The sequence below is a fragment of the Triticum aestivum genome, chromosome 3D (genome assembly GCF_018294505.1).
Source record: "Triticum aestivum cultivar Chinese Spring chromosome 3D, IWGSC CS RefSeq v2.1, whole genome shotgun sequence".
In the NCBI taxonomy this organism is placed as follows: domain Eukaryota; kingdom Viridiplantae; phylum Streptophyta; class Magnoliopsida; order Poales; family Poaceae; genus Triticum; species Triticum aestivum.
In genome coordinates this window covers 19,581,027-19,606,469 of record NC_057802.1, presented here as the reverse complement: position 1 = coordinate 19,606,469, position 25,443 = coordinate 19,581,027, and the positions used below count along the sequence as shown (strand labels likewise).

The 25,443-nt window shown below is 43.6% G+C and overlaps 1 protein-coding gene and 1 long non-coding RNA gene across 5 annotated transcripts; both read right to left on the bottom strand.

Annotated features, from left to right (window-relative positions):
* Positions 1-14,928: 14,928 nt before the first annotated feature.
* Positions 14,929-19,168, bottom strand: LOC123076974 (uncharacterized). Of its 4 annotated transcripts, none has more exons than XR_006436301.1 (4): positions 19,105-19,168; positions 17,876-18,147; positions 17,287-17,530; positions 14,929-15,069 (listed from the first exon to the last, which is right to left on the bottom strand). XR_006436301.1 is itself a non-coding variant. In XM_044499149.1 (3 exons), the coding sequence occupies exons 1-3, from the start codon at positions 17,881-17,883 to the stop codon at positions 14,998-15,000; spliced, it is 324 nt and encodes a 107-aa protein (XP_044355084.1). In that variant the 5' UTR covers positions 17,884-18,323; the 3' UTR covers positions 14,929-14,997. The 4 variants fall into 4 exon arrangements, 1 of the variants encoding a protein (XP_044355084.1); XR_006436303.1 differs by lacking the exon at positions 19,105-19,168 and adding an exon at positions 18,992-19,063; XR_006436302.1 differs by lacking the exon at positions 19,105-19,168 and adding an exon at positions 18,395-18,417.
* Positions 19,169-20,523: 1,355 nt separating this feature from the next.
* On the bottom strand, positions 20,524-21,285 carry LOC123073844 (uncharacterized). Its single transcript, XR_006435762.1, has 2 exons — positions 20,985-21,285; positions 20,524-20,875 (listed from the first exon to the last, which is right to left on the bottom strand). It is a non-coding gene; the product is annotated as an uncharacterized lncRNA (long non-coding RNA).
* Between the last annotated feature and the right edge of the window lie 4,158 nt (positions 21,286-25,443).

The following is a 25,443-nucleotide window of genomic DNA, read 5'->3' as shown; positions in this document are numbered from 1 at the left end:
GGCGGGGCAGGGGCGGCACGCGGCGACGGCGGGGGCAGCCTCGCGGCGTCGAAGTCGTCGAGGGGTCGTCGGGGGCAACGGCGAGATGAAGATGAAAATTTTCACAAGTGTTGGTTATAAACCCAGAGCTTTGGTTCCGGTTCGTGGCACCAACCGGGACCAATGCCCCCCCTTTAGTACCGGTTGATGCCACCAACCGGGACCAAATGTCTCTTTTCAGCAGCCCAAAGGTCGGGAAGCAGAGGCCTTTGGTCCCGGTTGGTGGCACCAACCGGGACTAAAGGGGGGGGCATTGGTTCCGGTTGGTGCCACGAACCGGTATGAATGCACCCCTTTAGTCCCGGTAGGTGGCACCAACCGGGACCAAAGACCTCTTGCTGCCCGCGTCGCGACCAAAAGTTTAGTCCCACCTCGCTAGTTGAGAGGGCTCGAGAGTGGTTTATAAGCGCTGTTGCACCCACCCTCTCGAGCTCCTCTCAACTGCAGGCTTTCGGGCCTAATCTGTCACTATGTGTTTGTGGGCCTACTGGGCCTCATGCGGGCCTGAATCCTGGCCCATGGATGGGTTTCTAGTCGTATTCAGGCCGTGGTGGCCCAGTAGGTGGCACTTTTTTATTTTTTTTTGTTTTCTTTGTTGCTTTATTTATTTTTTTTTGTTTCTACTTACAACAAAATACTTACTGTTGCTATTTTATTTATTTTATTAAAGTTTATTTATTTTACTTTATTAAAGTTTATTTTGTTTCTACTTATTTATTTTATTAAAGTTTATTTTATTTTATTCATACTTATTTATTTTATTAAATTTTAATTTATTTTGATTTGTTTCTACTTATTTATTAAAGTTTCTTTTGCTTCTTTCTCCTTTTCATGTTTTGAACAGAAAATACTTATAATACTAGATATTTATAAAAGCTTTTTAGTTGATTCCTTTTGCTATTATAGTTTTATAAAAGTTTATTAGTTAATTTTCTTTTTGCTATTAAAGAATATTATAGTTTTGTTTTAGTTGATCATAACAGAATATTTTAATTGATTATTTTTTAGCTAAATGATGTGGCTTTTTAGGTTATCGGGGTTTCATACCGAAACTCATCTGTTACAAAGGAAATTCATTTTTTTAAACTTATTTGAACTCCAGACTTTTTGTGTGGTCAAAATGCACCATTCAAAGCCACATCATCAATTTTCAACCCTTTCTGACTTCATTTGTAATTTTTCATGCATTTACTGATATTTTTGAGCTATAAGACCCTGAAATTCAAAAGCATTTCAAATGAACTCTGAAAAGGTTGAAAATTGGCATGGTATCATCATTTCACCCACATAGCATGTGCTAAAAAGTTGAGAGGGTTACGGCAAAAACTAGATGCACTTCGTGTACAAAATGGACAATCTCTTTCGAAGTATCAGGGTTTCAGACAAAAACTCATCTGTTACAAAGGGATTTCATTTTTTAACTTATTTGAACTCCAGGCTTTTTGTGTGTTCAAAATGCACCATTCAAAGCCACATCATTAATTTTCAACCCTTTCTGACTACATTTGTCATTTTTCATGCATTTACTGATTTTTTTGAGCTATAACACCCTGAAATTCAAAAGCATTTCAAATGAACTCTGAAAAGGTTGAAATTTGGCATGGTATCATCATTTCACCCACATAGCATGTGCTAAAAAGTTGAGAGGGTTACGGCAAAAACTAGATGCACTTCGTGTACAAAATGGACAATCTTTTTCGAAGTATCAGGGTTTCAGATGAAAACTCATCTGTTACAAAGGGATTTCATTTTTTTTAACTTATTTGAACTCCAGACTTTTTGTGTGTTTAAAATGCACCATTCAAAGCCACATCATCAATTTTCAACCCTTACATCCATTGTCGGTTCATCTGCGTGCATTATATATAATTATGTGTGTCAAAACCCATTACATGTTCACATGGATAGATAAGTGACCAAATTAATAATAGTTTATCATCACATTAAAACCAAAGTACATACATAGTTCAGATTGAACAACATATAGCTCTCCAGAGCACCTAGTTAAACCATACATTGAAACTATGTAAAACCTTTCAATGCAACAACAAATGCGATATAATCACAACCAAGGTAATAATTGATCCAACGGCATATTGATACCAAGCCTCGGTATGAATGACATATTTTCTAATCTTTCTAATCTTCAACCGCATTGCATCCATCTTGATCTTGTGATCATCGACAACATCCGCAACATGCAACTCCAATATCATCTTCTCCTCCTCAATTTTTTTATTTTTTCTTAAAGTAATTGTTTTCTTCTTCAACTAAATTTAAGCTCTCGACAATAGGGTCGGTTGGAATTTCCGGTTCAACTACCTGCTACATAAATAAATCTATGCCGCATTGGTCGGCATAATTGTCATAAACAATAAATGAACCAAATAGTTATAAAAAGATAATATATACCACATCAGAATCATAGACAGGACGAGGGCCGACGGGGGCGGATACCAAAACCATCACACTATATAATAACAAGCAATAATAAAAGTAAGAAAATTAGACAAGTATCTATGTAAAGTAAGAATATTTTTTCTTTTCAGAAAGAAGATAAGAACAAGAGGCTCACCACGGTGGTGCCGGCGACAAGATCGGCGCAGGCGATCGACAGCGGTGAAGATGGGGACGGGACGGGACGGACCGCTAAACCTATGCAAATCTCGGGAAAAATGGAGCTTGGAGGTCGAGCTTCGAGAGAAGAAAGCTTAACTAGTGTGGCTCGGGCATTTCATCAAACACCTCATGTGCATAGGAGGTGAGCTGGAGCACCTAAATGCGCTCCCCTCGCCGGCCAGAAAAAATGGAGAACTGTGGAGTGCTTTGCTGCGGCGATGGAGTATATATAGGCAGCTCATTTGTCCCGGTTCGTGGCTAGAACCGGGACTAAAGCTCCACCTTCTGTCCCGGTTCTATCCACGAACCGGGACCAATGTATGTGGGTCAGGAGCGAGGTCCATTTGTCCCGGTTCGTGCCAGGAACCGGGACAAATGGGTCCAGACGAACCGGGACCAATGCCCACGAGGCTCCGACCGGCTCCCTCGGCTCACGAACCGGGACGTATGCCCCATGAGTCCCGGTTCATGACTGAACCGGGACTAATGGGCTGGCCAGGCCCGAAGCAAAGCCCTTTTGTTGCCGGACCTACCCATGGATCACACCTGGATGTTATTTTCACGCACACAATACTACTCCCTCCATCCCCAAATAAGTGATTTAACTTTGTACTAACTTTGTACTAAAGCTAGCCTTAATACAAAGCTAGTACAAAGTTGAATCACTTATTTTGGGAAGGAGGGAGTACAACCCTTTAGATAAGGACATCTCCAAATCGCACCTTCAAACCTTTCCCATTTTGTCCAGACTACGCAGTCCGGACATGTTTTGCAGTCCGAACATGTAATATATCCGTCCGCTGACCGGTCTAAAAGTTTGTTTTACCACAAACTGGAACCAAACAAACGGCGTTTTTCAGGAGTCCAGACATCTACATTGACAAACCAAAAGCATACCACTCTCTTCGTCCGGATGATGGAAGGACGATAGCCAATTGAAAGTTGGCGGAAACTAGATTAACACCTGGCCTTTGAGATTCCACCAAAAGTTGTGTGATAAACGAACGTGATTAACAACTGGCCAATATGAACACGCAAATGATTGTTACCAAAGGACTTGTTTGGCAGTGAAAAATGAGTAATAGTGGTCGAGACAATACACACTTGGCACTGAACACCTAGTCTTTTTTTCCATCAAAGACTCATGTTTATTATAAAAGTTTATCCGAAGTATAAAGCATCTCAAACATAAAAATAAATTGTGGTCTTGGAATCACTAAACGATCACTTCTGCCATAAAAAAAAGGTGTCGACATGCATGATAGCTAGAAAGTCTTTGTGCACATGCTGTTGAGGATCAGAGTCCATCATAGTTGAACCGTTGAATCGATCCAAAGAACCTGACACCAAATCTCTATGCCGCCTATGCACGACGAGAAACTCGGCCCTAACCATGCTGCCCGATGAGCTACCAGGAAACTACGCTAGAGCTCCATGTAATCCATCCCGATGGACGGTCTGTAGGAAGATCGGTTCTTGAGAGACCGATTCGAAGATGAAGCTCGCCATTCACCCAAGTGTTGCCCTTCCATGACTAAAATCCTAATATATATCTTCTAGCAAAAGCCGAGGTGCAAGGATTCCACTCCCAACCACTGGTGACCGAAGCAGCAGGCAAAAGGGAGATGAATCCACGGGCTCACCGGTGGAGATCTAAGGGAGGTAGACTTTGCCTAGTCACCTTGCAAGAGGGAAAAGGTGAACAGCCAATCGCTATGGCTAACAAATTCTACTTCCTCCATCCGGGTTTAATGCCCCCCCCCCCTGTATTTTGGGGTAAAGTTTGACCGCCTATATAACTTGCAAAATATATGATATATATACAACAATAAACATACTAGGATTTGTATTTGAAAGAATTTTCGCACGGTATAATTTGTTTGATATATAATTAGTATTTTATTAGTGAAATTATGGTAAAATCTTGACCCAAAATAAGAGGGGGCATAATAAATCCGGAGCAAAGAAGTGCGGAGACGGAAGCTAAGACATGTGCTAAAGATGCTCCATCACCCGCTACCTCTGGCCACTCACACAATCCACAATCGTCCGATATCAAGGTTGTATCAAGTTAAAAACACTAGTTTAAGCAGCCTGCCAACAGTTCACGGAAAAAATTGTTGTGCCTATTACATGTGCACGAGGATAACTTAAACTACACCTGTACTCCCTCTATACCGATGCATTAGGCATTTTAGGTTGTGCACCGCGACCAAGGCGCAGCGAAAAATGAGAGAACTTAACATTTATTTGCCAATTAATATCATTGCATGCAATGAACTGACCACTGCATGCCATGCTAGGTACTAGTCTCAAGTCATTAAAAGCATACACGCTGCACATTTCTTATTGGTTGACTCCATTGTGTGTGGCAAGAAACAAGGAACGGGGTGGAAGTTAATGCACCGCGCGTAAGCGTCATGAGATTATTTGGTTTTCATAATGTGCCCAATGCACCCGTATGGAGGGAGTATTGATTTTAGTTGCTGCAAGTACATGCTGTGACGCGGAGGCGGAGGAAATTAGCGATGTTTTGTTGTCTATATCCTTATTCCTAAATATGTACTCCACCTATGGACTATATGTTGGATGTAGTTTTCATAGTACTACTACTATAGTGCAAGGTTATCATCAACAACTAGTGGTGCCTCCTTGGAGACCACAAGGGGCAAATCATTGTGCTCCGGTTGATGACCACAATCAAGGATGCAATCACCATGATGAAGACTTCAAATTTCTTAATTATACAAATCAACTTCAAGACACTGTAACATGGAACGGGAATCACATGCTTCGACCGCGATCCGCTTGAAATATTGGCATCTACCTTTGTCGTTGGAATACCGGTCTTGGCCAGTCAGACAATCCATAACCACCCGATCTTCATGTCAGGTTTTAGCAAATGAACATAACAACCCACACCATGTGTTTCATCAAGGTTTCATGTCAGGTTTGATTCAACATGTCTTGCAACAATGAATTCTATATACTGATTTACCAAATGATTAAACATGCGAAGGTCAGGTGGTCACTTGAAAAACCATCAATCATCTGATAAAGGATGTAGCAAATGTATTTCACAATCCACGCCATGAGTCACCACTAGTAGAAAAAGAGGCTTCCATACGCCCCCATTAGTCCCCAAAATAATCGAACCGCGACCAAAGGGGTCTTTAGTCGCGGTTCGGGAGGAGACCCGCGACCAACTATCTGGGCCCAGCGCGCGCTGGTGGACGGGAGGGGCTTTAGTCCCGGTTGGCCTGGCCAACCGGGACTAAAGGTCCTCAGGCTGGCCCGAAGGCCTTTAGTCGCGGTTGGCCAGGCCAACCGGGACTAAAGGTTAGACCTTTAGTCCCGGTTGGTCTGGCCAACCGCGACTAATGACCCGAACCTTTAGTCGCGGTTGGCCAGACCAACTGGGACTAAAGCTTAGACCTTTAGTCCCGGTTGGTCTGGCCAACCGCGACTAAAGAGATTTGAGGCCTCATTTTCAAACTCTACCCCCCCCCCCCCCCCCGCACGTGGATCGCCTTTTCAGTTTTAGAAAAAACAAAAGAAAATGATGAAAATGTCAAAAAAATAAAATAAAATAAGTTTCCCATGTGATATGTGGTCTAGTTGTTGGGAAAATTAACAAATATGAATTTCGACTTTATTTGGAAAATCTCTCTGGAATTTCTTAAAATGGGCATAACTTTTGCATACGAACTCTGATGAAAAAGTTTTTTATATGAAAAATCATCTACTCGAAAAGTTACATCCGAATTTAACCGGGGAAACCCCGTTAAACATTTTCAAAATCCTCAAAAACCTAACAGAAAAAAAGATACGGGGCTTCTAAGATTTGGAGAGGCAAAAAAATTCAAAAAAATTCAAATTGTGGTCAAACTGTGGTCAAACAATGGTCAAACTAATTATTCTATAATATTAGTGTTACTAAATAATTATTTCAGTTTTTTTAAATTTTGGTCAAATCTGGTCAAACAGTGGTCAAACAGTGGTCAAACAATGGTCAAACTAATTATTCCAGAAATATTAGTGTTACTAAATAATTATTGTTTTTTAAAACAATAGTTTCAAACTCAAATAATGAAATGTGTCACTTCATGCTCAAGCTAAATTCCTGAGGGTTAATAGAATTGACATCCTACTGTTGTCAGGAAAACAACAAGTGCAGACTTGGAAACGAGGGAGAATAGAACCCGGAAGTTAAGCGTGCTCAGGCTGGAGTAGTGAGAGGATGGGTGACTGTCCGGGAAGTTAGATGATTTAGAATGATGAGGGGTGATTAGAGATTAGAGGTTAAATTGAGCAGTGGTGAGGGGTGGTGATTAGAGATTAGAGCTTAAAATAATTCAGAAATTTGAAAATAAAAAAAAATTAAAAAAATTCGCAAAAAAAACCTGCGGAGGAGGCTTTTAGTCCCGGTTAGCCACGAGAACCGGGACTAAAGGACGGGCCTTTAGTCCCGGTTGGCCACGAGAACCGGGACTAAAGCCTTTAGTCGCGCCGCGACTAAAGGGGGGTCTTTAGTCGCGCATATTTAGTCCCGGTTGCACATCGAGGTTTTTTGTCAGGTTTGATTAAACGTGTCTTGTAACAATGAATTTATAGGAAAATTTACCAAATGATTAAATATGCGATGGTCGGTGCATGGGGCAAGTTGCGTCTCGAATCTAGTCAAGGGAAAAGTTGTCGCAAGCCGCGCCCAATGAGCCTAGCACGTGCATGCAGCCAAATATGTTCGGACTCATTCAGTGCAAATTGATGAATTACTATTTGCTTTTCTATAGATACTGCTTTTGCTTTCTCGCATATATGAATCATAGATCCACATCCCATATTCACTCAGAAACGGACTTCCATCTCATTTATCCTCAATTTACACTAACACACATCTTTGTTTTGCATTTATGTTTGCCAATGTAGATGGAAAATTCACATCAACATACGAGAGGATGATCAGAAAATCAAACAATACATGCCGAGAACATGTAGGAATAGGAGACATATGAAAAGAAATAACCACAAAATATCCGTGCCGTCAACCCCTTTTTCCATTCGATCCAAAAAATGGATCGGGTTCCACTCTCAAAAGAATACAGAACAAAGCAAAGAAGAAACAATGCATCCGTGTGTGAAACCAAAAACGAAAACGAACTGGCTAAACAGGTTCTAAGCGCAAACAGTAACAACAGTCGGCTGCCGCAACCAGCCAACCAGCCGACAGACATGAAAGAAACGAAGTTCTATAATCTTTTTTTAAAGGGTGGCTGCACTCACACCCCCACAAAAAAACAACATCACACTAATAGAAAACAGGGCTTTGGTTCGGCCAGAAAAGAGCATTAATCCCGGTAGTATTACGAACCGGGACTAATATGAGCATTAGTCCCGGTTCGAGCGGCTAGGGCACCGTACAGGCATTAGTCCCGGTTGGTGCCACGAACCGGGACTAAAGGGTGCGATGCCCATTAGTACCGGTTCGTGGCACCAACCGGTACTAAAGGTTAGAACTTTAGTCCAATTTTCAAACTCTACCCCCCCCCCCCCTCGCCTTTTCAGTTTTGTAAAAAGCAAAAGAAAATGATAAAAACTTCAAAAATTAAAATCCTTCCAGATGTAGTTATGTTATTACATGTACTAGTTAGGAAAATTTAAAAACTTAAATTTGGACATGTTTTGCAAAAAGTGTAGGGAAAATGTAAAACGGCTATAACTTTTGCATACGATGTCAGGAAAAAACGTATAATATATCAAATGTTCAGCACGAAAATCCGCATCCGATTTTGACAACGTATGGCCTGTTTGCAAATTTTTAGAATCCTCAAATTCTAAAAGGAAAAAAGTTATGCTCAAATTTCAGTTTTTTTTAAAATTTTTGTTAAATCTGGTCAAACTATGGTCAAACTACTTATTCAAGAAGTATTAGCGTTACTAAATAATTATTCAAGAATATTAGTGTTACTAAATAATTATTTCAGTTTTTTTGAATTTTTGTCAAATCTGGTCAAACTGTGGTCAAACTAATTATTCAAGAAATATTAGTGTTACTAAATAATTATTTCAGTTTTTTTGAATTTTGGTCAAATGTGGTCAAACTGTGGTCAAACTACTTATTCAAGAAATATTAGTGTTACTAAATAATTATTGTTTTTTAGAACAATAGTTTCAAACTCAAACAGTGAAATGTGTGACTTCATGCTCAAGCTAAATTCCTGAGGGTTAATAGGATTGACATCTTACTATTGTCATGAAAACAACAAGTGCGGACTTGGAAACGAGGGAGAATAGAACCCGGAAGTTAAGCGTGCTCAGGCTGGAGTAGTGAGAGGATGGATGACCATCCGGAAAGTTAGATGATTTGGAATGATGAGGGGTGATTAGAGATTAGAGGTTAAATTGAGCAGTGATGAGGGGTGATTAGAGATTAGAGGTTAAAAAAATTCAGAAATTTGAAAATAAAAAAAAATTCAAAAAAAATTCATAAAATTTCCTTTAGTACCCAGGCAGCGGCCACGTGGAGGGCCTTTAGTCCCGGTTCTGGAACCGGGACTAAAGAGTCGTTACGGGACTAAAGGCCTTTTTTCTACTTGTGTCAAGATCATGAGGTGTCTACCCCTGAAGACTTCCAGGCTTTTATCGACAAGGTCGAGCCGGCTCCGGTACGGGAGTGGGGACAGCGGTGCGTCAGTGGCTAGTTCTGGCGGCAATAGTGGTCTCGGGATCTTGATGTATTTTTAGAGTGAATTCCAGTTTTTACCCCCTATTTTGATATTTTTGACAATAAGTAGCCCATTTAGCGACATTTCATCGGTTTTACCCCATTTAGCAAATGATTTGCCACATTTTACCTTGTCTAAAATTTTGTGTGTGTTCTGACCGGCTGTTAGGTGCTCTGTACCAAATACAACAATAAAGGCCGGCACTTCTACATGTATTAACTCTGTACCGGTCAACATATTTCCTACCTAGGTATTCAAATATGTAGATGCATAAGATTTAGTAAAGTGGTATATTTACATCAGTTTTAATTTGATCCACAGAATCATGCAAATTGAGGACGTATATGATAATATTGAAGAAAAACATAGATGATTTCAGATTATATCGGTAACAGTCTCTCCTAAATTTTTTCAATGGTAACATGCCACGCTGATCATATTTGTTACCTAGGTATTCAGATATGTAGGGGAGAGAAGATTGCCGTACCGGCAGCCGCCCACTCCCACGATCGCCAGCTGCCACGCCTCTTGCCTGCCGCTCTTCGCCTACGTCGTCTACCCCCTCCTAACAAAGGAGGCAATGGTTTGGGGCAGGATCGTGCGTGCAATCGGAAAGAATGCGAACGATGTGCGCCATGCATATTGATGGCCAGCATGGTGCGGTCCTACTCGCAGGTTGTTCGTTGGATGCGAGCGATCTACTCTCGTGCAATCATATCATGCTGGGTTAGTCGGGAGAAGTTGCGAGGACGAGTTCAGCAAGAAGAAAAGTAGTCAAAGAAAAATCGTCGATGTGGCACACCAGCTGGACTAACAATCGGGACCTACCGGTCAGAACACACACAAAGTTTTAAACAGGGTAAATTGCGGAAACACTTTCGCTAAATGGGGTAAAGCGGATGAAATCTTGCTAAATGGGGTAATTATTGTCGAAAATATCAAAATAGGGGGTAAAAGCTGGAATTCACTCTAATTTTTATTATGTTTAAGATGCTTTGCAGTTCTGATGAACTTTTATAATAAATGTGATCCTTTTCGCAAAAACAAATGTGTATATTTCAATTGATGTATTTACCACCCATCTAAATGCTGAGACCAAAAGATCAACTAAATAATTAATGAAAATAAGGTATATGGTGCGATTTACTGTGTTTCCTCCATGTGCTTCTGTAGTTAAATGATAAGCTTTGAAGGGAGTGCGCAACCTTGCAAAGCAAAGATGCCACATGTCTTACTTTTAATAGGATGCAACCACCATGATCAAGACATAATTTTTTGTTTATTATGCAAATCAACTTCATGACACTGTAATATGGAGCCGGAATTACATGCTTCGGATAGCCCGGTTAAGCTAGGCCAATCAGTATAAGCTGTTTTCATCAACTGAAAGCACTACTATTAGTTTTAACCCGCTCAGCACTCAGAGTAAACATTGTTGTACGTACTGCATATGTACGAGGCTACCCCGAACCTACATCTATTTTAGGCTTTGCAAAGGTGCTACCCAAAACCACACGGCAGGCATGATCAGCTCATTCATGTTTATGAGTATCTGAATGATATTGAGAGGGAGAAGAGAAAGATGACAAAAAAAAGGTGCTTCCCCAAACCTACATCTGTATTTTAGTCTTTGCAAAGGTGCTGCGACGCGGAGGAAACGATGATTTGCTCTGCAAATCCCTTGTTAATTGCCATACTGATAGGTTATATTGTATGTAGATCTAGTTTTAAGCATACAGTAGTATAGTGCGGCCTCATCCTCCACTAGATCGATCCATGGAGAAGGTCCCTCCTTGGACACCGTAAGGGGCAGATCACTATTCCAAATGAAAATGATATAACACTATCACTACAAGGGAAAAGCTTATAGGCAGACGCTTACTAGTAGCACGGGTTTATAACCATCGCTACTGCTACTTACTAGTAGCGTGGATTTATAACACTCGCTACTACTACTAAGTTGATAGTAGTAGCGCGAGTTTGTAACCCTCGCGACTACTAAGTGGTCTCTACCGTGCCCCCGGGACAATGCCATAGTAGTAACGAGGGGTATAAACCCGCGCTACTACTAAGTTGATAGTAGTAGCGTGGGTTTATACCCCTCGCTACTAGTAAGCACAGGGTTTTTTAACAGCCTTGAAATTCCCATCTCCTCCTCCAAATCCCTCCTCTCTTCTGCCACTCTCTCCACTCTCTCTCTCTCTCCATACGCTCTCACATGGACCTCTTGCCCATGCGCCCCTCCTCCTCCATGGCGCCGAAAGAGGCCGCCGCCTCGCGCCACCGGCGTCTAGGAGCTCGCCGGTCTTCCACCGGCGTCTAGGAGGTCGCCGCCTCTTGCCACCACACCGGAGCACCTCACCACCGGTGACTAGCCCCCTCCATCTCCTTCCTTTCTCCCTCGATTTTCCTTTTCTCTCTCTCCCTATGGTTTGACTCACCCTCCCATGTCCATGCCCGTGCAGGTCGTTGCCATGGACGACCAGGAGCTATCTGGCATGGTCGGGAAGAGGAGCCCCACGCCGCTGCCTTGCTCTTCCATACAAACGGTCCCTCTCCAACAGCCACCGCCGGATCTGGTCTGCCGCTGTCCGTTCATGCCTCCGGCGACCCCAACCGTCGCTAGATCGAACCATTACTGTCATTGACAACACGCACGGGATCGAGATTTTGTTTTGCTTTTGAAAGTAATAGTAGTAGCGCGGGGCATAAGACCTGCTACGGATAATTAGCAGTAGTGTTGTACTACAATGCACGCTACAACTAACCATGTATAGCAGAGCGTGTGTCAACACGCGCTACTGCTACAAGTTAGCCGTGGCGTCATATCAGTAGCGCGGGCGCCCGCGCTACTGATACACCCAAAACCCGCGCTACTGCTAGGCTTTTCCCTAATAGTGATAACAGCGATCAATTAATTAATTAAGCATTTGTGACGACCAACGAGATGAACACACAAATTACTCTGGTGGTATTGACAATTTTTTATTTTTTATACTTTCGTGGTGAGAAATTGACTCAGTTCATACTCACAAAGAGTAACAATGGTCTGAACGGAAGGAACTTAACAGTTGCATTAACAGCTGCGCTCGATCTAGAACAAATGCTAACAGGGCCCATGCAAGCTTAGGGCCTGTGCTTGATATGCCCAGCGGCCAGGGTAGCACATACACGGGCCCTCTGGCTAGCTTCACTCCATGATGAATGGTTGCTGAACTTGCAGGTCCATCCATGTCAGCGGGCCCCAACCAGCTTACCTAGTTAGTGCTTTCGCTTTTACATATATATATCCCATCTTCATTTTTTTTCGATAAAGGAAATATATTAATATCAAGATGATACCAATTACACCTAGCCTCTGCAACAATATAATATCCAGAGCAAGTCTAGACATCACGGATGCACACAACCAAAAAACGAAGAGAAAAAAAAAACAAAGGCCCCGTCGAAACAAAGAGAGGCTCACAGCTGCAAGAGCACCACCAGTGATGGCAACACGTAGACTCCGAAAAGGATTCTCCAAAAACGACGCCTTCATGAAGGTTATAGTGCACAAACACTATCGTCGTCCGGTCCAACCATCATAGTTAGATCCTGGATTTTCACCCTGGAGAAGGTCCAATCTCCAAACAATGCCTTCAACAAGGAAACGACTAGGAAGCCACCATTGCCAGGTACAAGACCTAGGGTTTTCACCCCAGAAACTGAGACCGCCAAGAACAAGTCTGCCAGTGTTGCTGCCCCACTCGTCGAGATTACTGCTGCAAAATTCCAATCGTCCAACACGCAAACTTCTTCCGATCTGTCCCATCCAGTTTTCTTACATCACCCATTACCAAGTTCACACAGTATAATTGTGTAGAACATCTGGCCTTCGATCCATCTAGACATATCAACCTCCGTTAATTTTTGGCCGACGAGGTAGATAATACGATGTGGTGGTGCCGCCGCTTGTGCCTTGTCATTCTGATCTGTGCGTAGCGCCGAAGATCTCGTGCAAGGCCACACAACAGTACCAAAGAAGAAACATCTGTGGGCAGTCGCGGATTGCATCATGCCCCTTGCCTCCGTCACTATGGACGACCGCGGCTGGAGGGGTGCGCGCCTCGTGTGACTGAACGCTGCTGTCCACGGTGAGATCGGCTCCACGATCTTGGCCAGGGTTGTCTCGGCAATCAGATCAGATCAGATTGACCATGGATATGGGGATGGGAGAATGAGCTAGGGCGAGCGGGAAAAGGAAGGAAAAGCTGAGGACGCCTTGCCGCCGCCGTCCGCCGTCGGACGGCCTCCTCCGGCAGCGGCGGGGGGTAGGGAGGGAGGTGAGGGAGAGGCCGGCAGCGGCTGGTAGTTGTGTCCCCCGTGTCGCCCGGTTGAGGACGACGCGGGGTCGGGGTTGAGGACGACCCGCTCCCATCTTCATTTGAGCAAGCAATACACTCCCTCATCTCCCTTGTCCATATTTTACACTTTGGTTACGCATATATTTATATGCATTTATGAGTGTCAATGTAGATGATAAATCCATGATATGTGCCAACGAAAGGTAGGAATAAGAGATACTAGTAGAATGCCCGTGCGTTGCCACGGGCTTTTTAAAAACTTACTTATTGCATATATAAACATAATGCATGTCAAATTTCAGATGTGTAGAAAAATTGAATTCCGCTTTAATTGCAATATATTTAGATTAAAAAAATGTAATTGAACGACCTATACTAACTCATCTGATGCACAAAATAAAAGAATGTCGTTCAAGAATATAGAACAGTTTTGCACTGCATTACAAACGATAGATAACACCTGGAAGCGTTTCTATACATGTGCTATCTACTCCCTCCATTCCTAAATATAAGTCTTTTTCGAGATTCCAGTGCGGACTACATACGAAGAAATAGTTTAACATGTTTATATATTTGGAGTATTAAGTACTTCAAACAAAAGGCAAACAAGCCATTACGTTTGCCCACATAGAATTAAATATCTGAACCATAAATTTCACATATTAACAGATGAGATTTAAAAAAATGTAGCGTTACTTATAAATATTACCATGTACAAATAGTTTAACATGTCACATATCATTCTAAAAAAAAAGTACAGATAGATCAATGCCTTTCTATGGTAGCCATCTTATGGTAGACTAAAAAAAGAATCCAAATAAAAAAAAAGACCCTAAGAAAGAGTCTAATCAAAATACATGTGATTATGTTCAATACCAAATGGAGAAGTCGGACTCCTGCTTCTTTCTTATAACTTACTCAGCTCTTTAAAAAAAAACTTTGTGTACTTGGATTGGAAAATAGATTTGTAGTATACATACCAGAAAAAACGGGGCAAAGATCAATTGGTCTAGATTATAATGGTTGAGATCTAAAGTCTAATAATACTCCCTCCGCTTGAAAATACTTGTCATCAAAATGGACAAAAAAGAATGTATCCAGAACTAAAATACGTCTAGATATGTCTTCTTTTGTCCATTTTGATGACAAGTATTTCTGAACGGAGGGAGTAGTTATGTATCATGTAATTTTTTGGAAGGTAAAAAAAAATTAGTTTTAGTTCTTCGCCTTCTGGGCAAAGGCCGTGACGCAAGACCCTTAGGTTCTTGTCGCTAGTCCTGGCCTTCTCCTTCCTGAGCCAAGCAAAGGAAGCAAGCAAACGAACCGGGCGATGCAGTGTTGAGCTACACAGGAAGAGCAAGTCAGGGGAGGAAATCCAAACCAGATCAAAGCACAAAATCGGTAAATAAGCCATCCATCTCACTGGACCTGTCTACAAAAGCAATTTTCCTCATGTCCCAGGTTGGCAACCAATTTGTTCCACATACCAACACGAACCTCGAGCCAGAGCCTAAGATACCAATGTAAGATCTCTGAAATAATTATAGGAAATGGACATTGTAGGTTTTAAATAATGCTAAATTGCACGGTAAAACTCAGGAGCGTGTATTATTTCTTCTTGATATTCCTCAAAATTAAATTCATCTGTTGAACTAAGAGATACAAAATAAGGCATCAATTTGAGAAATCCAAACGATGAGGATGAGCCATCTAGCATAACGCGTACGCGCACACACACATAGAGAGAAGAAAAGCAAAGCATGAAGGAAGAGAAGTGAATATAAATCACACATCCATAAGGTTGACTACATGGGAAAGTTGTACTTGAAATACATCCATAAGGAAGTTGACTAAAAGGTGAACAATCTACTAAAAAATATGCATATATATTTTTACGATAAAGGGTGTTTTATTGACTCATAATATAGCATCAAGGGATACAATTACAATGAGCCACACCCGGCCTCTGCATAACTTGGATGCACACAGCCAACACACACCAAAGGATCACGTTGGCAAAAAGCTAAGTCATACAAGACCGAATTTATGCCTAAGTGAAAAGTAAAAGAAAGAAAAAAGAAGTCATGAAGCGATACAAACAGCGATTGACGATGTACAACGATAACCATCGGCACCAACTATGTCATGAGAACACAAGGACCACGAAAACGGTTCTTCAAAAGCGACGCCTCCAAGTCAGATAGTAGGTTTTCACCCTGAAGATCAAGTCCGACCAAATTCCGAGCAATGCCTTCGTCAAGGTAACGACGCCAAAAATGCCGTCATTGCCAGGCATAACCGATAAGAGGCTAGACCTAGGGTTTTCACCCTGGAGCTCAAGACCAGGTACTCGAGATGCACCACCCAATCGAATCCGTCCTGTGTTATCTCATCCACTTGCCACTGAGCCCAGTTGTTGCAAACACGCACTGACCTGACGGCAGGTGAGCATGCCCACATGAGCAAGCAACTAAACCGCTACAAGAGCTGCTCACCACGACACGATAGACATTGACGGACGAGGAAGGTGACTGGCACCGCTTAAATCCCAATGGGATGCTCGAGAGGCCAAGTACTATCTTCCGAGGAGCAACTGATGGCTAATTTGAATTAGACAACACCACCATGGGTCGCCACAAGCTCCATCGTCCTTGCCCATGAAGGCCCAGATCCACGGCACGACGCCTCCTTGCCGGCGGCACGGGTGACGGCTGCGGCAACCGCTACTTGTTCATCGACACATCCCATCCAGCCCCTATGCGGGAGAGGGGGACCACCAGCCGCGTCGGTCCATGACGAGCTGGCTCTCCATGACGGGATGCAGGGAGGCGGTGGCTCCCTTTCCTCTGCCGCACGCAACGAGGCAGCGATTACTGCAGATCCATGTCGCCATTGCAACCAGCACCTCCATTGCGTCAAGTTACTGGTCGCACAAGGTCTCATGCTGTCCGAAACGCATCACGGACAGAGCCCCCCCCCCCCCCCCCCGGCCGCCGCAGGTTGCAAGGGCCAGCCCGCCGGAGCTGGCCGGCGGCGGCGGCAAGGGACGGGCGCACAGAGGATGCCCCGAGAAAAGTGGATCGACTCACTTTCTGTGTCGCCCACGCGGACGACGCGGGGGCAGTTTCCCTTTATGCACAAATCGATTTCTCATCGTAACAACATGAAGGAGAAACTCAACCAAGCAAAACAGAAAAGAGAAACAAGATATAAAAACATGACTAAACCATACGTCACTTCAATGCAAATTAGGGATGATCGTGAGCATCCCACATTCACCCAAATGACTACATAAACACATAGTGGATGTAGCATTTGTCTTACCAAGATAAACGAAAACAGAGACCTGATCTTTGTTGCTCAAATCGGTAGCTTTTTTATACTGGAAAAAGCATTTCCATTAACCAACAACCATAGCTAAATCATTGTTCATGCACCTTGCCAAGTAGAACAAACATTTGCTTGCCAAACAAAGCTCAGGGTTTGCATATTAAGCTGCAGTGCATTGGGCAACAGACAAGCAATTGGGTATTATTAATTGATGAGACTGTAGTATGTACCTCAGGTGTAGCATGGGCAGAAGAAGTTCCGACAGACGATGGAGCACGGACAGATAGATTTCCAGCAAAGTCGATGGTGTATAAGCACGCGATGTTGGTAACTTGCGGCACGATTATATTGGGCAAGCAACTTGCGATGTGATCTATTTGCTTCCGGTCGAGGGGTTCCATAGAACCAAGAAACACGCCGGACTTCTCTTTTGGTGTCATATAAATCCCCATACATACTGAAGAAGGAAGTTTCCTAAAGAGAAGTAAGTTTATTTCAGAAAGAATGTGTAGCAAAAGCTGTTCGCTCTTTATAAGCAAGTGGCCAAGTGCAATGTGTGCCTCGGTTCTTCAATACTTGTATGCCACACATGAATATATTGGATGTTTGACTGAAAGTTAAGACTTGCAGGTCAATACATATCATTAAAATCTCTAAGATTTATGTTATAACCTACTGGTAGATTTTGAGATTAAAGGTGAGATTAAGAGCATATGCCCTTCTGTTTCAATACCACTAAATTGTGTCTCAGTCTTTTGTGGGTAGCATCGAGAGTAAAAGACCAACGAGTGCAAGAATTGGAACATAGAAGAATCTTACCTGGGCATGATGCCATCAGGTTCTATGCCAAGATCGAGGTAGTAGAGCTCCCTCAATCTCTCTTGCCAAGCCCTCCCTTTTGACCATCAATAGAACAGTCGCTCTCGCTTGCCCTGCTTTTGAAATCTCCTTCTGCACCGTTGCAGATCAGTTGGCAGCATAGGCCGAGCTCTCCCACCTATCATCACGTTGAGCGCATCTATGCTTACTTCCCTTGTATCATCACAACGGATGCTATAAATTTGCTTGTGTCCTTGTCATAAATCTGAGTTCTGCACAATATGAAAAAGAAAGAAAGTCTGTTAATACAACATAATGATAGTTCCAAGGAAACATGTACTACGCCGAAACTGGCCATGATAGTACGGATGTCATGTGGATGGACGTAATTGTGCAGGAATAACCGGGAAGAGTACTCGGATATCGACAACCCACCGGAGAGATCAGTGCACCCTACTTTAAACGTAGTTTCCTGGTGTCGCCACGGTGGTTGATGTTGCAGCAGTACCTGAGTCTTACCTCGAACTCCAAAGAACATGGCGTCGCCGACAACGCCCGAGGATGCAGGGAGAGCACGGAGACCGCTCGGCCAAACAGGTTCAACGCCACGTTCAGCAGGAACAGGTACTGCCGGCATTGGGCACGGGCCGAGAAGGCGTTGAAGACATCACAGAGCTGGACCTCGATGCACGCCCAGGCCCAAGCTCGGTCATGCACGGCCACCCGTGCGTGTCGGCAAAGTGGTCCAGGAGTGCCGCCGTGGAGCTAGCGAAACCGCAGTCTGCCTGCGGGCAATAGCACGGCGTCGTGAGGGCACGCCTTGAGGTGGTCGGGGTGGTCATAGTAGGCCGGCGTGGCAGTGCAGCCGTGGGCGGCGTTGGCGCACGGCACCCGGATGGACTCTCTTAGCCTCTCCAGTGCGATGTTCCAGCGATAGCCGCCGGTCAACCGGATGTGACACATACGGCACCTCCTTGCCGCCACCATCTTGTCGTGGCACCGCGAGGATATGGTATGACCGACGCCACACTGCACCCGAGCAGAAATGATGTTCCAGTGTTATTGGTACACAAACTTGTAATGGATCGGCCTAGGATGGACGACGAGCGTACGCACCTAGAAGACTGGTGGCTTGAGAGGGAGGTAGCAGATGCCGCAGTTGAGGGTATCGTCGCTATCCACTATCACGTTTGCGAGCGCCATGCGCTTCGCCGCCGGCTCCATCGTACCTGGAACCCGAGATTGCCGTCGTTGTTCTTGTTCTTCTTCTCTTGTTTTTTTCCTATGAAAATACTAACATCGTCTCCTCCCTCGTCGGAGGTCTCGGGCCAACACCTTGAATCCGCGGGCGCTCCTCGTGATGCCACAAACCCTCGCCGCCGACTGCCTCACACGGATGGCCGTCCCATCCCGCATCCTGACCTTGTACCGCACTGCCGACACCAGCACCACCGATCACCGTTCCCAGCCCCATCGCTGCCATCACAAATTAAATAGGTACATAAATGCTTTCATCGTGAGGTTTATTTGTCATGATAGGTATATGCACGTGTGTTGCACCGGAAGTTGATTTTTTTAAGCAACAGGGGAACATATGGGCACACATCATGATGCAAATCAAATAACAAAAAGGAGATTATGTTTTGGTTATGAAGCATAGAGCTTCTGACAACTTTGTCCTGAGATATACTAAAGCCAAAGAATATCATAGAGGGAAATCAAATTATCTGAACGACATGATGTTATTTCACAAAATAAGTTAAATTTACATTTAAATTTTAAAATTACCAATTGGTCATCTTTACATGTAAATAAAAAGGTGGGAGTCAATATTACAATACGCTTACTAAAAATGTTCCTCTACAAAAAATTATCATGAAGAATCACCTGCCAAGAATAAAAACTGAGAGCAAGTCTGCAAAATAACAAATTGTTAACAATACATTCAGTAATATAAATCTCACTGTTCTTGCACACCCTTCAGAGCATACCAATTTTTCCCTTCAGACTATACTCTCGTCTATGAACAGAAAAAGAAAACCATAGAAACTAAGTTCAAGTCTGCAGAATAACACAAAGAATCACTAACAGTTCAGTACCATGTGAATGGAGACATACCATAACATCCTTTTTACCTTCTGACTGCACTTCTATTTGTGAGAATTCCAGTAAGTAGATGGCAATTTAGCAAAATACAACCATTGGAATATGGGAAGCCGTATAAACTGAATTATGTAGATAATATCACATGTGCATTATTGGCATCTCAGATGGAACAAAACTGAATACTACCCAAAACAACACACAAATCTGACTAACAATTTTAAATTTTCATATCTCTCCTATACTACCTAATAAATTCAAGTTGTATACACCTTTTTCAATTGCACAAAAATTTAATTCAGTTTCTAAAGTCTGCAATACCCCCATAATTCTAAACAGTCTGCAATACCCCCATTACTAACTCTAGTTCAGCAAATCCCTGAGGAAGAGTCATTGGTGAGGATGGGCTAACTCCGCTATATACCATAACTATTCTCAACTACCATATCCAGAAAAAGTATTGTCAATTTGAGAGGATACCGAAATTGAGTTACAAATAGAAATAACAAAAGTAAAATGTCAAGCATAAGTAGTCTATTCAGAGGAATCATTCCCAAAAGAAATTCTGAGCTGAACACCAGAGCACAGCGAGTTGTGACAACTCACATCCCAAATGATAGCAGATTTATTTAAACTGCCAGTAGCATCACAGTACAGACGTTAAAACCAGTAGCATTATAGGAACACTGTACAGTCAGTTCCTGCATGCATACCTGCCGGTAACCTTGGTACCATCACCGCTCACACTCCTCTGTGTGTCCTTCATCGTCATCTTTCCTTCGTCAAACAAATCCAGCAAACGCACACAATCGAATCACCTAATGCTTCGGCAACTCCAACAGCACGTTGTTGCTCCAAGCAATCAGTGAACACCACGGAGAGGGGCGTACTTGGATCCTAAACTCCAAGCAAACAATTAATTAAGATCCCTTGCACACACACACACACACACCGAGAGAGAGAGAGAGATCAGGGTATCCCAGGGTGAGGGATGAGAGGAGCTGACCTACGGAGCGCGGCGCCAGCAGGTTTGGGGATCGCGAGCAGGCGGCCTTCATCCGCGGCAGCGTGCGTGGGCGAGCAGGGGATCGGCGTTGTTTTCCCGAGGGGATCGGCGGCGGCGGCGATCCAGAACTGATGACGAGGGCGAGATCCGGCGGGGTCTTCTCGAGTCGTCCGCCAGCGGCGAGATCCGACGGGGCCGATGGGATCGAGAGACGCGGCGGCGGCGACTCCCCTCGGACGGCGGCGGCCACGAACGATGGGATCGAGAGGAGTGGGCAAGGAAGGTTGGGCTGGATGGAGTATTTTTTTTCTGGGTGCGGGGTTTTTTTGCGTGGCTGCGTGGGACGGGGTGGGGTGCGGAAAAACCAGTCGAAAAAAAACCGGTTTAAAAAAACCAGTCGAAAAAAAACCAGACGAAAGTGGGGGGACTATTCAACCAACTCGTCCATTAGGAGTAGAGATAGGGAAAGAAACAAGCACAAGATTTTCCACAAGGCGATCACAATATAGGCCAAGTAGCATTACCACATGCTAAATTTGGCTCTGCCACCGATGGCCAACATGTACGAGGTTGGTGCCAGGCCCAACTAGGCATACGACCGCTTTACTATGATGCCAAATTGGTTCGGCCATAAAAACTTACATGGTCTCCAATTCCACAATGTATTAGCTCACCCATCACGCGTATTCTCCGATACCGAGCGCCGGCTTTAACCATATAACGATCATATTGCCCGTTTCTGGTTTTGTGTTACAACAGAAGTAAAAGCTTATGGAGTAACAAGTAGAGTATCATTTTTATTTGCTTAGTTGAGTTTAAAGTAATTGCGTGGATGACCATCTAATGTGAATTTCATCTTTGCAAGTTGTAAAAAAATAATCGCCAAGAGCAAGGAGGAACCATTTGATAAACCATCATGAACAATTTACAAATGTGCATATGTATTTACGCCGATGCGTACCGCCGGTCTAGATGTGGCGACCAAAATATCAATAAAATCTTTCTTTTACGAAAAAATATATATTATGATGCATTTACCGTGTTCTGTCGTGCGTATGAGCTTGTCAAGCAAGATGCAGCTAGTCTTTTCTTTTAAAATGATGAAACCACTATGGTGAAGAAAGAATACTTCCTTGGTTATACCGGTCAACTTCAAGACATTGTATCATGGAGAAGGCATCACATACATGGACGGTGAACCACTTCAAACTTTGGCATCTATTTCTCTTAATGGACTACCCGTTCCGACCACTTGGAAAATCCACAGCCGTCCAATCAAAGGATGTGGCATGATCGGATGTCTAACACTAGCAGAAAAAAGGCCTAATGTGAAGCTCATTAGTGCCGGTTTCAACGGCTAGGCGGGCGGCTCTCTTTAGTACCGGTTCATGGCGAACCTTTAGTACCAGTTCGGGCCACGAACCAATACTAAAGGGGTGGTGGCAACCTGGCGTCAGGCCGGGGCCCCACGAGCCTCTTTAGTCCCGGTTTGTGACACAAACCGGGACTAAAGGTCTAACCTATAATCCCGGTTTGTGTCGCAAACTGGGACTAAAGGGGTTTAACCTTTAGTCCCAGTTGGAGACACAAACCCGGACTAAAGGGCAATTTTCAAACTCTACCACCACCACCACCACCCCCCCCCCCCTTGTGTATCGCATTTTTCAGTTTTGAAAAAACAAAAGAAAATGATAAAAACTTTAAAAATTAAAATCCTTCGAGATGTAGTTATGTTACTACATCTACTAGTTAGGAAAATAAAAAAATATAAATTTGGACATGTTTTGCAAAAAAGTGTGATCAAAAAGTAAAACAACCATATCTTTTGCATACGATGTCGAAAAAAAGTATAATATATCAAAATGTTCAGCAGGAAAATCCGCATCCGATTTTGACCGCCGTAGGCCGTTTTGCAAATTTTTTGAATCCTCAAATTGTAAAAGGAAAAAAAGATATGCTCAAATTTCTGTTTTTTGAATTTTGGTCAAACTATGGTCAAACTACTTATTCAGGAAATATTAGTGTTACTAAATAATTATTCAAGAATATTAGTGTTACTAAATAATTATTTTAGTTTTTTGAATTTTGGTCAAATCTGGTCAAACTGTGGTCAAACTATGGTCAAACTACTTATTCAAGAAATATTAGTGTTATGAAATAATTATTGTTTTTTAGAATAATAGTGTCAAACTCAAATGGTGAAACGTGTGACTTCATGCTCAAGCAAACTCCTGAGGGTTGATAGGATTGACAGCTTACTATTGTCAGGAAAACAACAAGTGCAGACTTGGAAACTAGGGAGAATAGAACTCGGAAGTTAAGCGTGCTCAGGCTGGAGTAGTGAGAGGATGTGTGACCGGCCGGGAAGTTAGACGATTTGGAATGAGTGATCCACACTTGAGCAGTTATGAGGGGTGATTAGAGACTAAATCGTCAAATAATTCAGAAAATTGAAAATCGGGAAAAAAATCAAAAAAAAATTCCGAAAAAAAACCGTAGTCCCGGTTAGTGTTACCAACCGGTACTAAAGGTCCCCCATACCACGGCGCGGGCTCGTGCCACGTGGTGGGCCTTTAATGGCGGTTCGTGTTGAACCAGGACAAAAGGGGGAGGGGCCTTTAGTCTCCATCCTTTAGTGCCGGTTCCAGAACCGGCACTAAAGGCCCTTACGAACCGGGATTAAAGCCCCGTTTTCTACTAGTGTAATGGGGTGAAATTTGTATGAAAACATACAATTACATGGCCTCCAATTCCATAGTGCATTGGGTTAGCTATTGCACATGTTGAAAATTTGATACAGACTGACTTGAGAAGAGCATGCTTTAACCCTATATGATCATATCGCATGTTTATGATTCATGAGCATTAAACATGTGAAATTTTATTGTGCAAGAGTAAGATTGTCCTTTCTTTACTCTATTTTCTTACTAGTTGTATTTAAACTATGTGGATGTACATCTACTGTGAACATAATCGTGGCGATTTGTAACATAAGTAATCTCAAAGAATGAGGAACCATTTGATAAGCTAGCATGAACAATTTACTAATGTGTGTATGTTGCATCCTATGTGTACACCACATGCACCTGTCTAGATGCAGCAACCAAAAGATCAGAAAAATATTTTATTTCACAAAAAATAATAATACTACATGATTCATTTAACCTGATATGCCCAAGTGCTTCAGGAGATAAATGATGAACTTTGGAAGGACACACCCGACCTTACCATGTAAGAAAATAGCTAGTCTTGCTTTCAAAAGTATGCAATCACCATGATGAAGACATAAAGTTATTATTTATGCAAATCAACTTCAGTACATTGTAACATGGAATAAAAATCACATGCTTCGACCATGAACCATTTCAAATTTCCGGATCAATCCTTCTCGCTGGATTACTGTTCCCGACCACTCAGACAATCCACAGGCATCTGATCAAGGATGTTGCATGATCAGATGGCTATAAATACGCAAGTTGTTTATTCTCAAGTTAACACACTAGTTTAGGAGGCCTGCAGGCAATTGATTTTTGACCGCAAATAACCTTGTATCTATTCCATGTGCACGAGGCTAACCTAAACCGCCGCCGGCAGCAGGTCCTCTAATTCCCCCTCTCCTCCGATACTGTCGTCGGCCTAGCCGCGGTGGCGGCAGCCCCCCATTCTTCCAAAGGAGGCTCGGGGAGAGCTCGTGTTGGACGTGTGTGCTGGTGGAACGGCAGAGTTCCATTGGGCGGCGGTGGCCATTGCGCTCGGTGCTGCTCTGCTTGTGCTCCGGCTGCTGGGTTCGGTCACAGCTGTCGCTTGCCCCGTTCGCCACAGCTGCTACCCGCGCGTGGGTGGCTCTGCTCGGCGGGGGATCTGGCCACTTCACCTGGTTCTGGCCTGGCCACTTCGCCTGGTTCCGGCCTGGAGCATGGGCTGCATGTTCCCCTAGCTCGGGAGGCGGTGGTCTGCATCGGTCCCGGTGGTACTGTGTTGACTAGTGGCGGGGGTCCTACTGCTCGGATCTGTTGTTTGCTTCCAGTTAGGGGCGGGCCTGGTTCGTGGCATCTGTGGATGTCGGTGCAGCGGCTTCGGGAAGTGGTGGATGGTGTGTGGTCCTCTGATCGTGTGGACGTACGGCTAGTCACTAGCTGATGGTCGGTGGTGGGTGGTCGATTCGGTGGGCCGTCTGATTTGGTATGTGGCGTGGAAGATGCTGCCAGGAGAAAGTATGTATCCGCCTATGTAGGACCCGGCAGCGGCGGCGTCCGCGGGCATCGCTGCGTTCTCGAAGGCACTACTGTGGTGATGTGCTTCCATTCCTTACCGTCCCTTGCTTCGAGGGAAACCTCAGATCCATGCTCTCTCAGATCGGATGACGGCGGTGCATTGCGTCGTTCCCTCTTGTGTGCATCTTTTTTGGAGTACCAGTAGCGGTGGTGGTGGTGGTGGTGGTGGTAATGGTGGTCTGAGT

Excerpts from the sequence above, each read along its gene's own strand:
- LOC123076974 (XM_044499149.1), bottom strand. Across the intron at positions 15,070-17,286 it reads CTGCCCATGCTACACCTGAG|CTCAACACTGCATCGCCCGG; the intron begins GTACATACTACA and ends CTTCCTGTGTAG.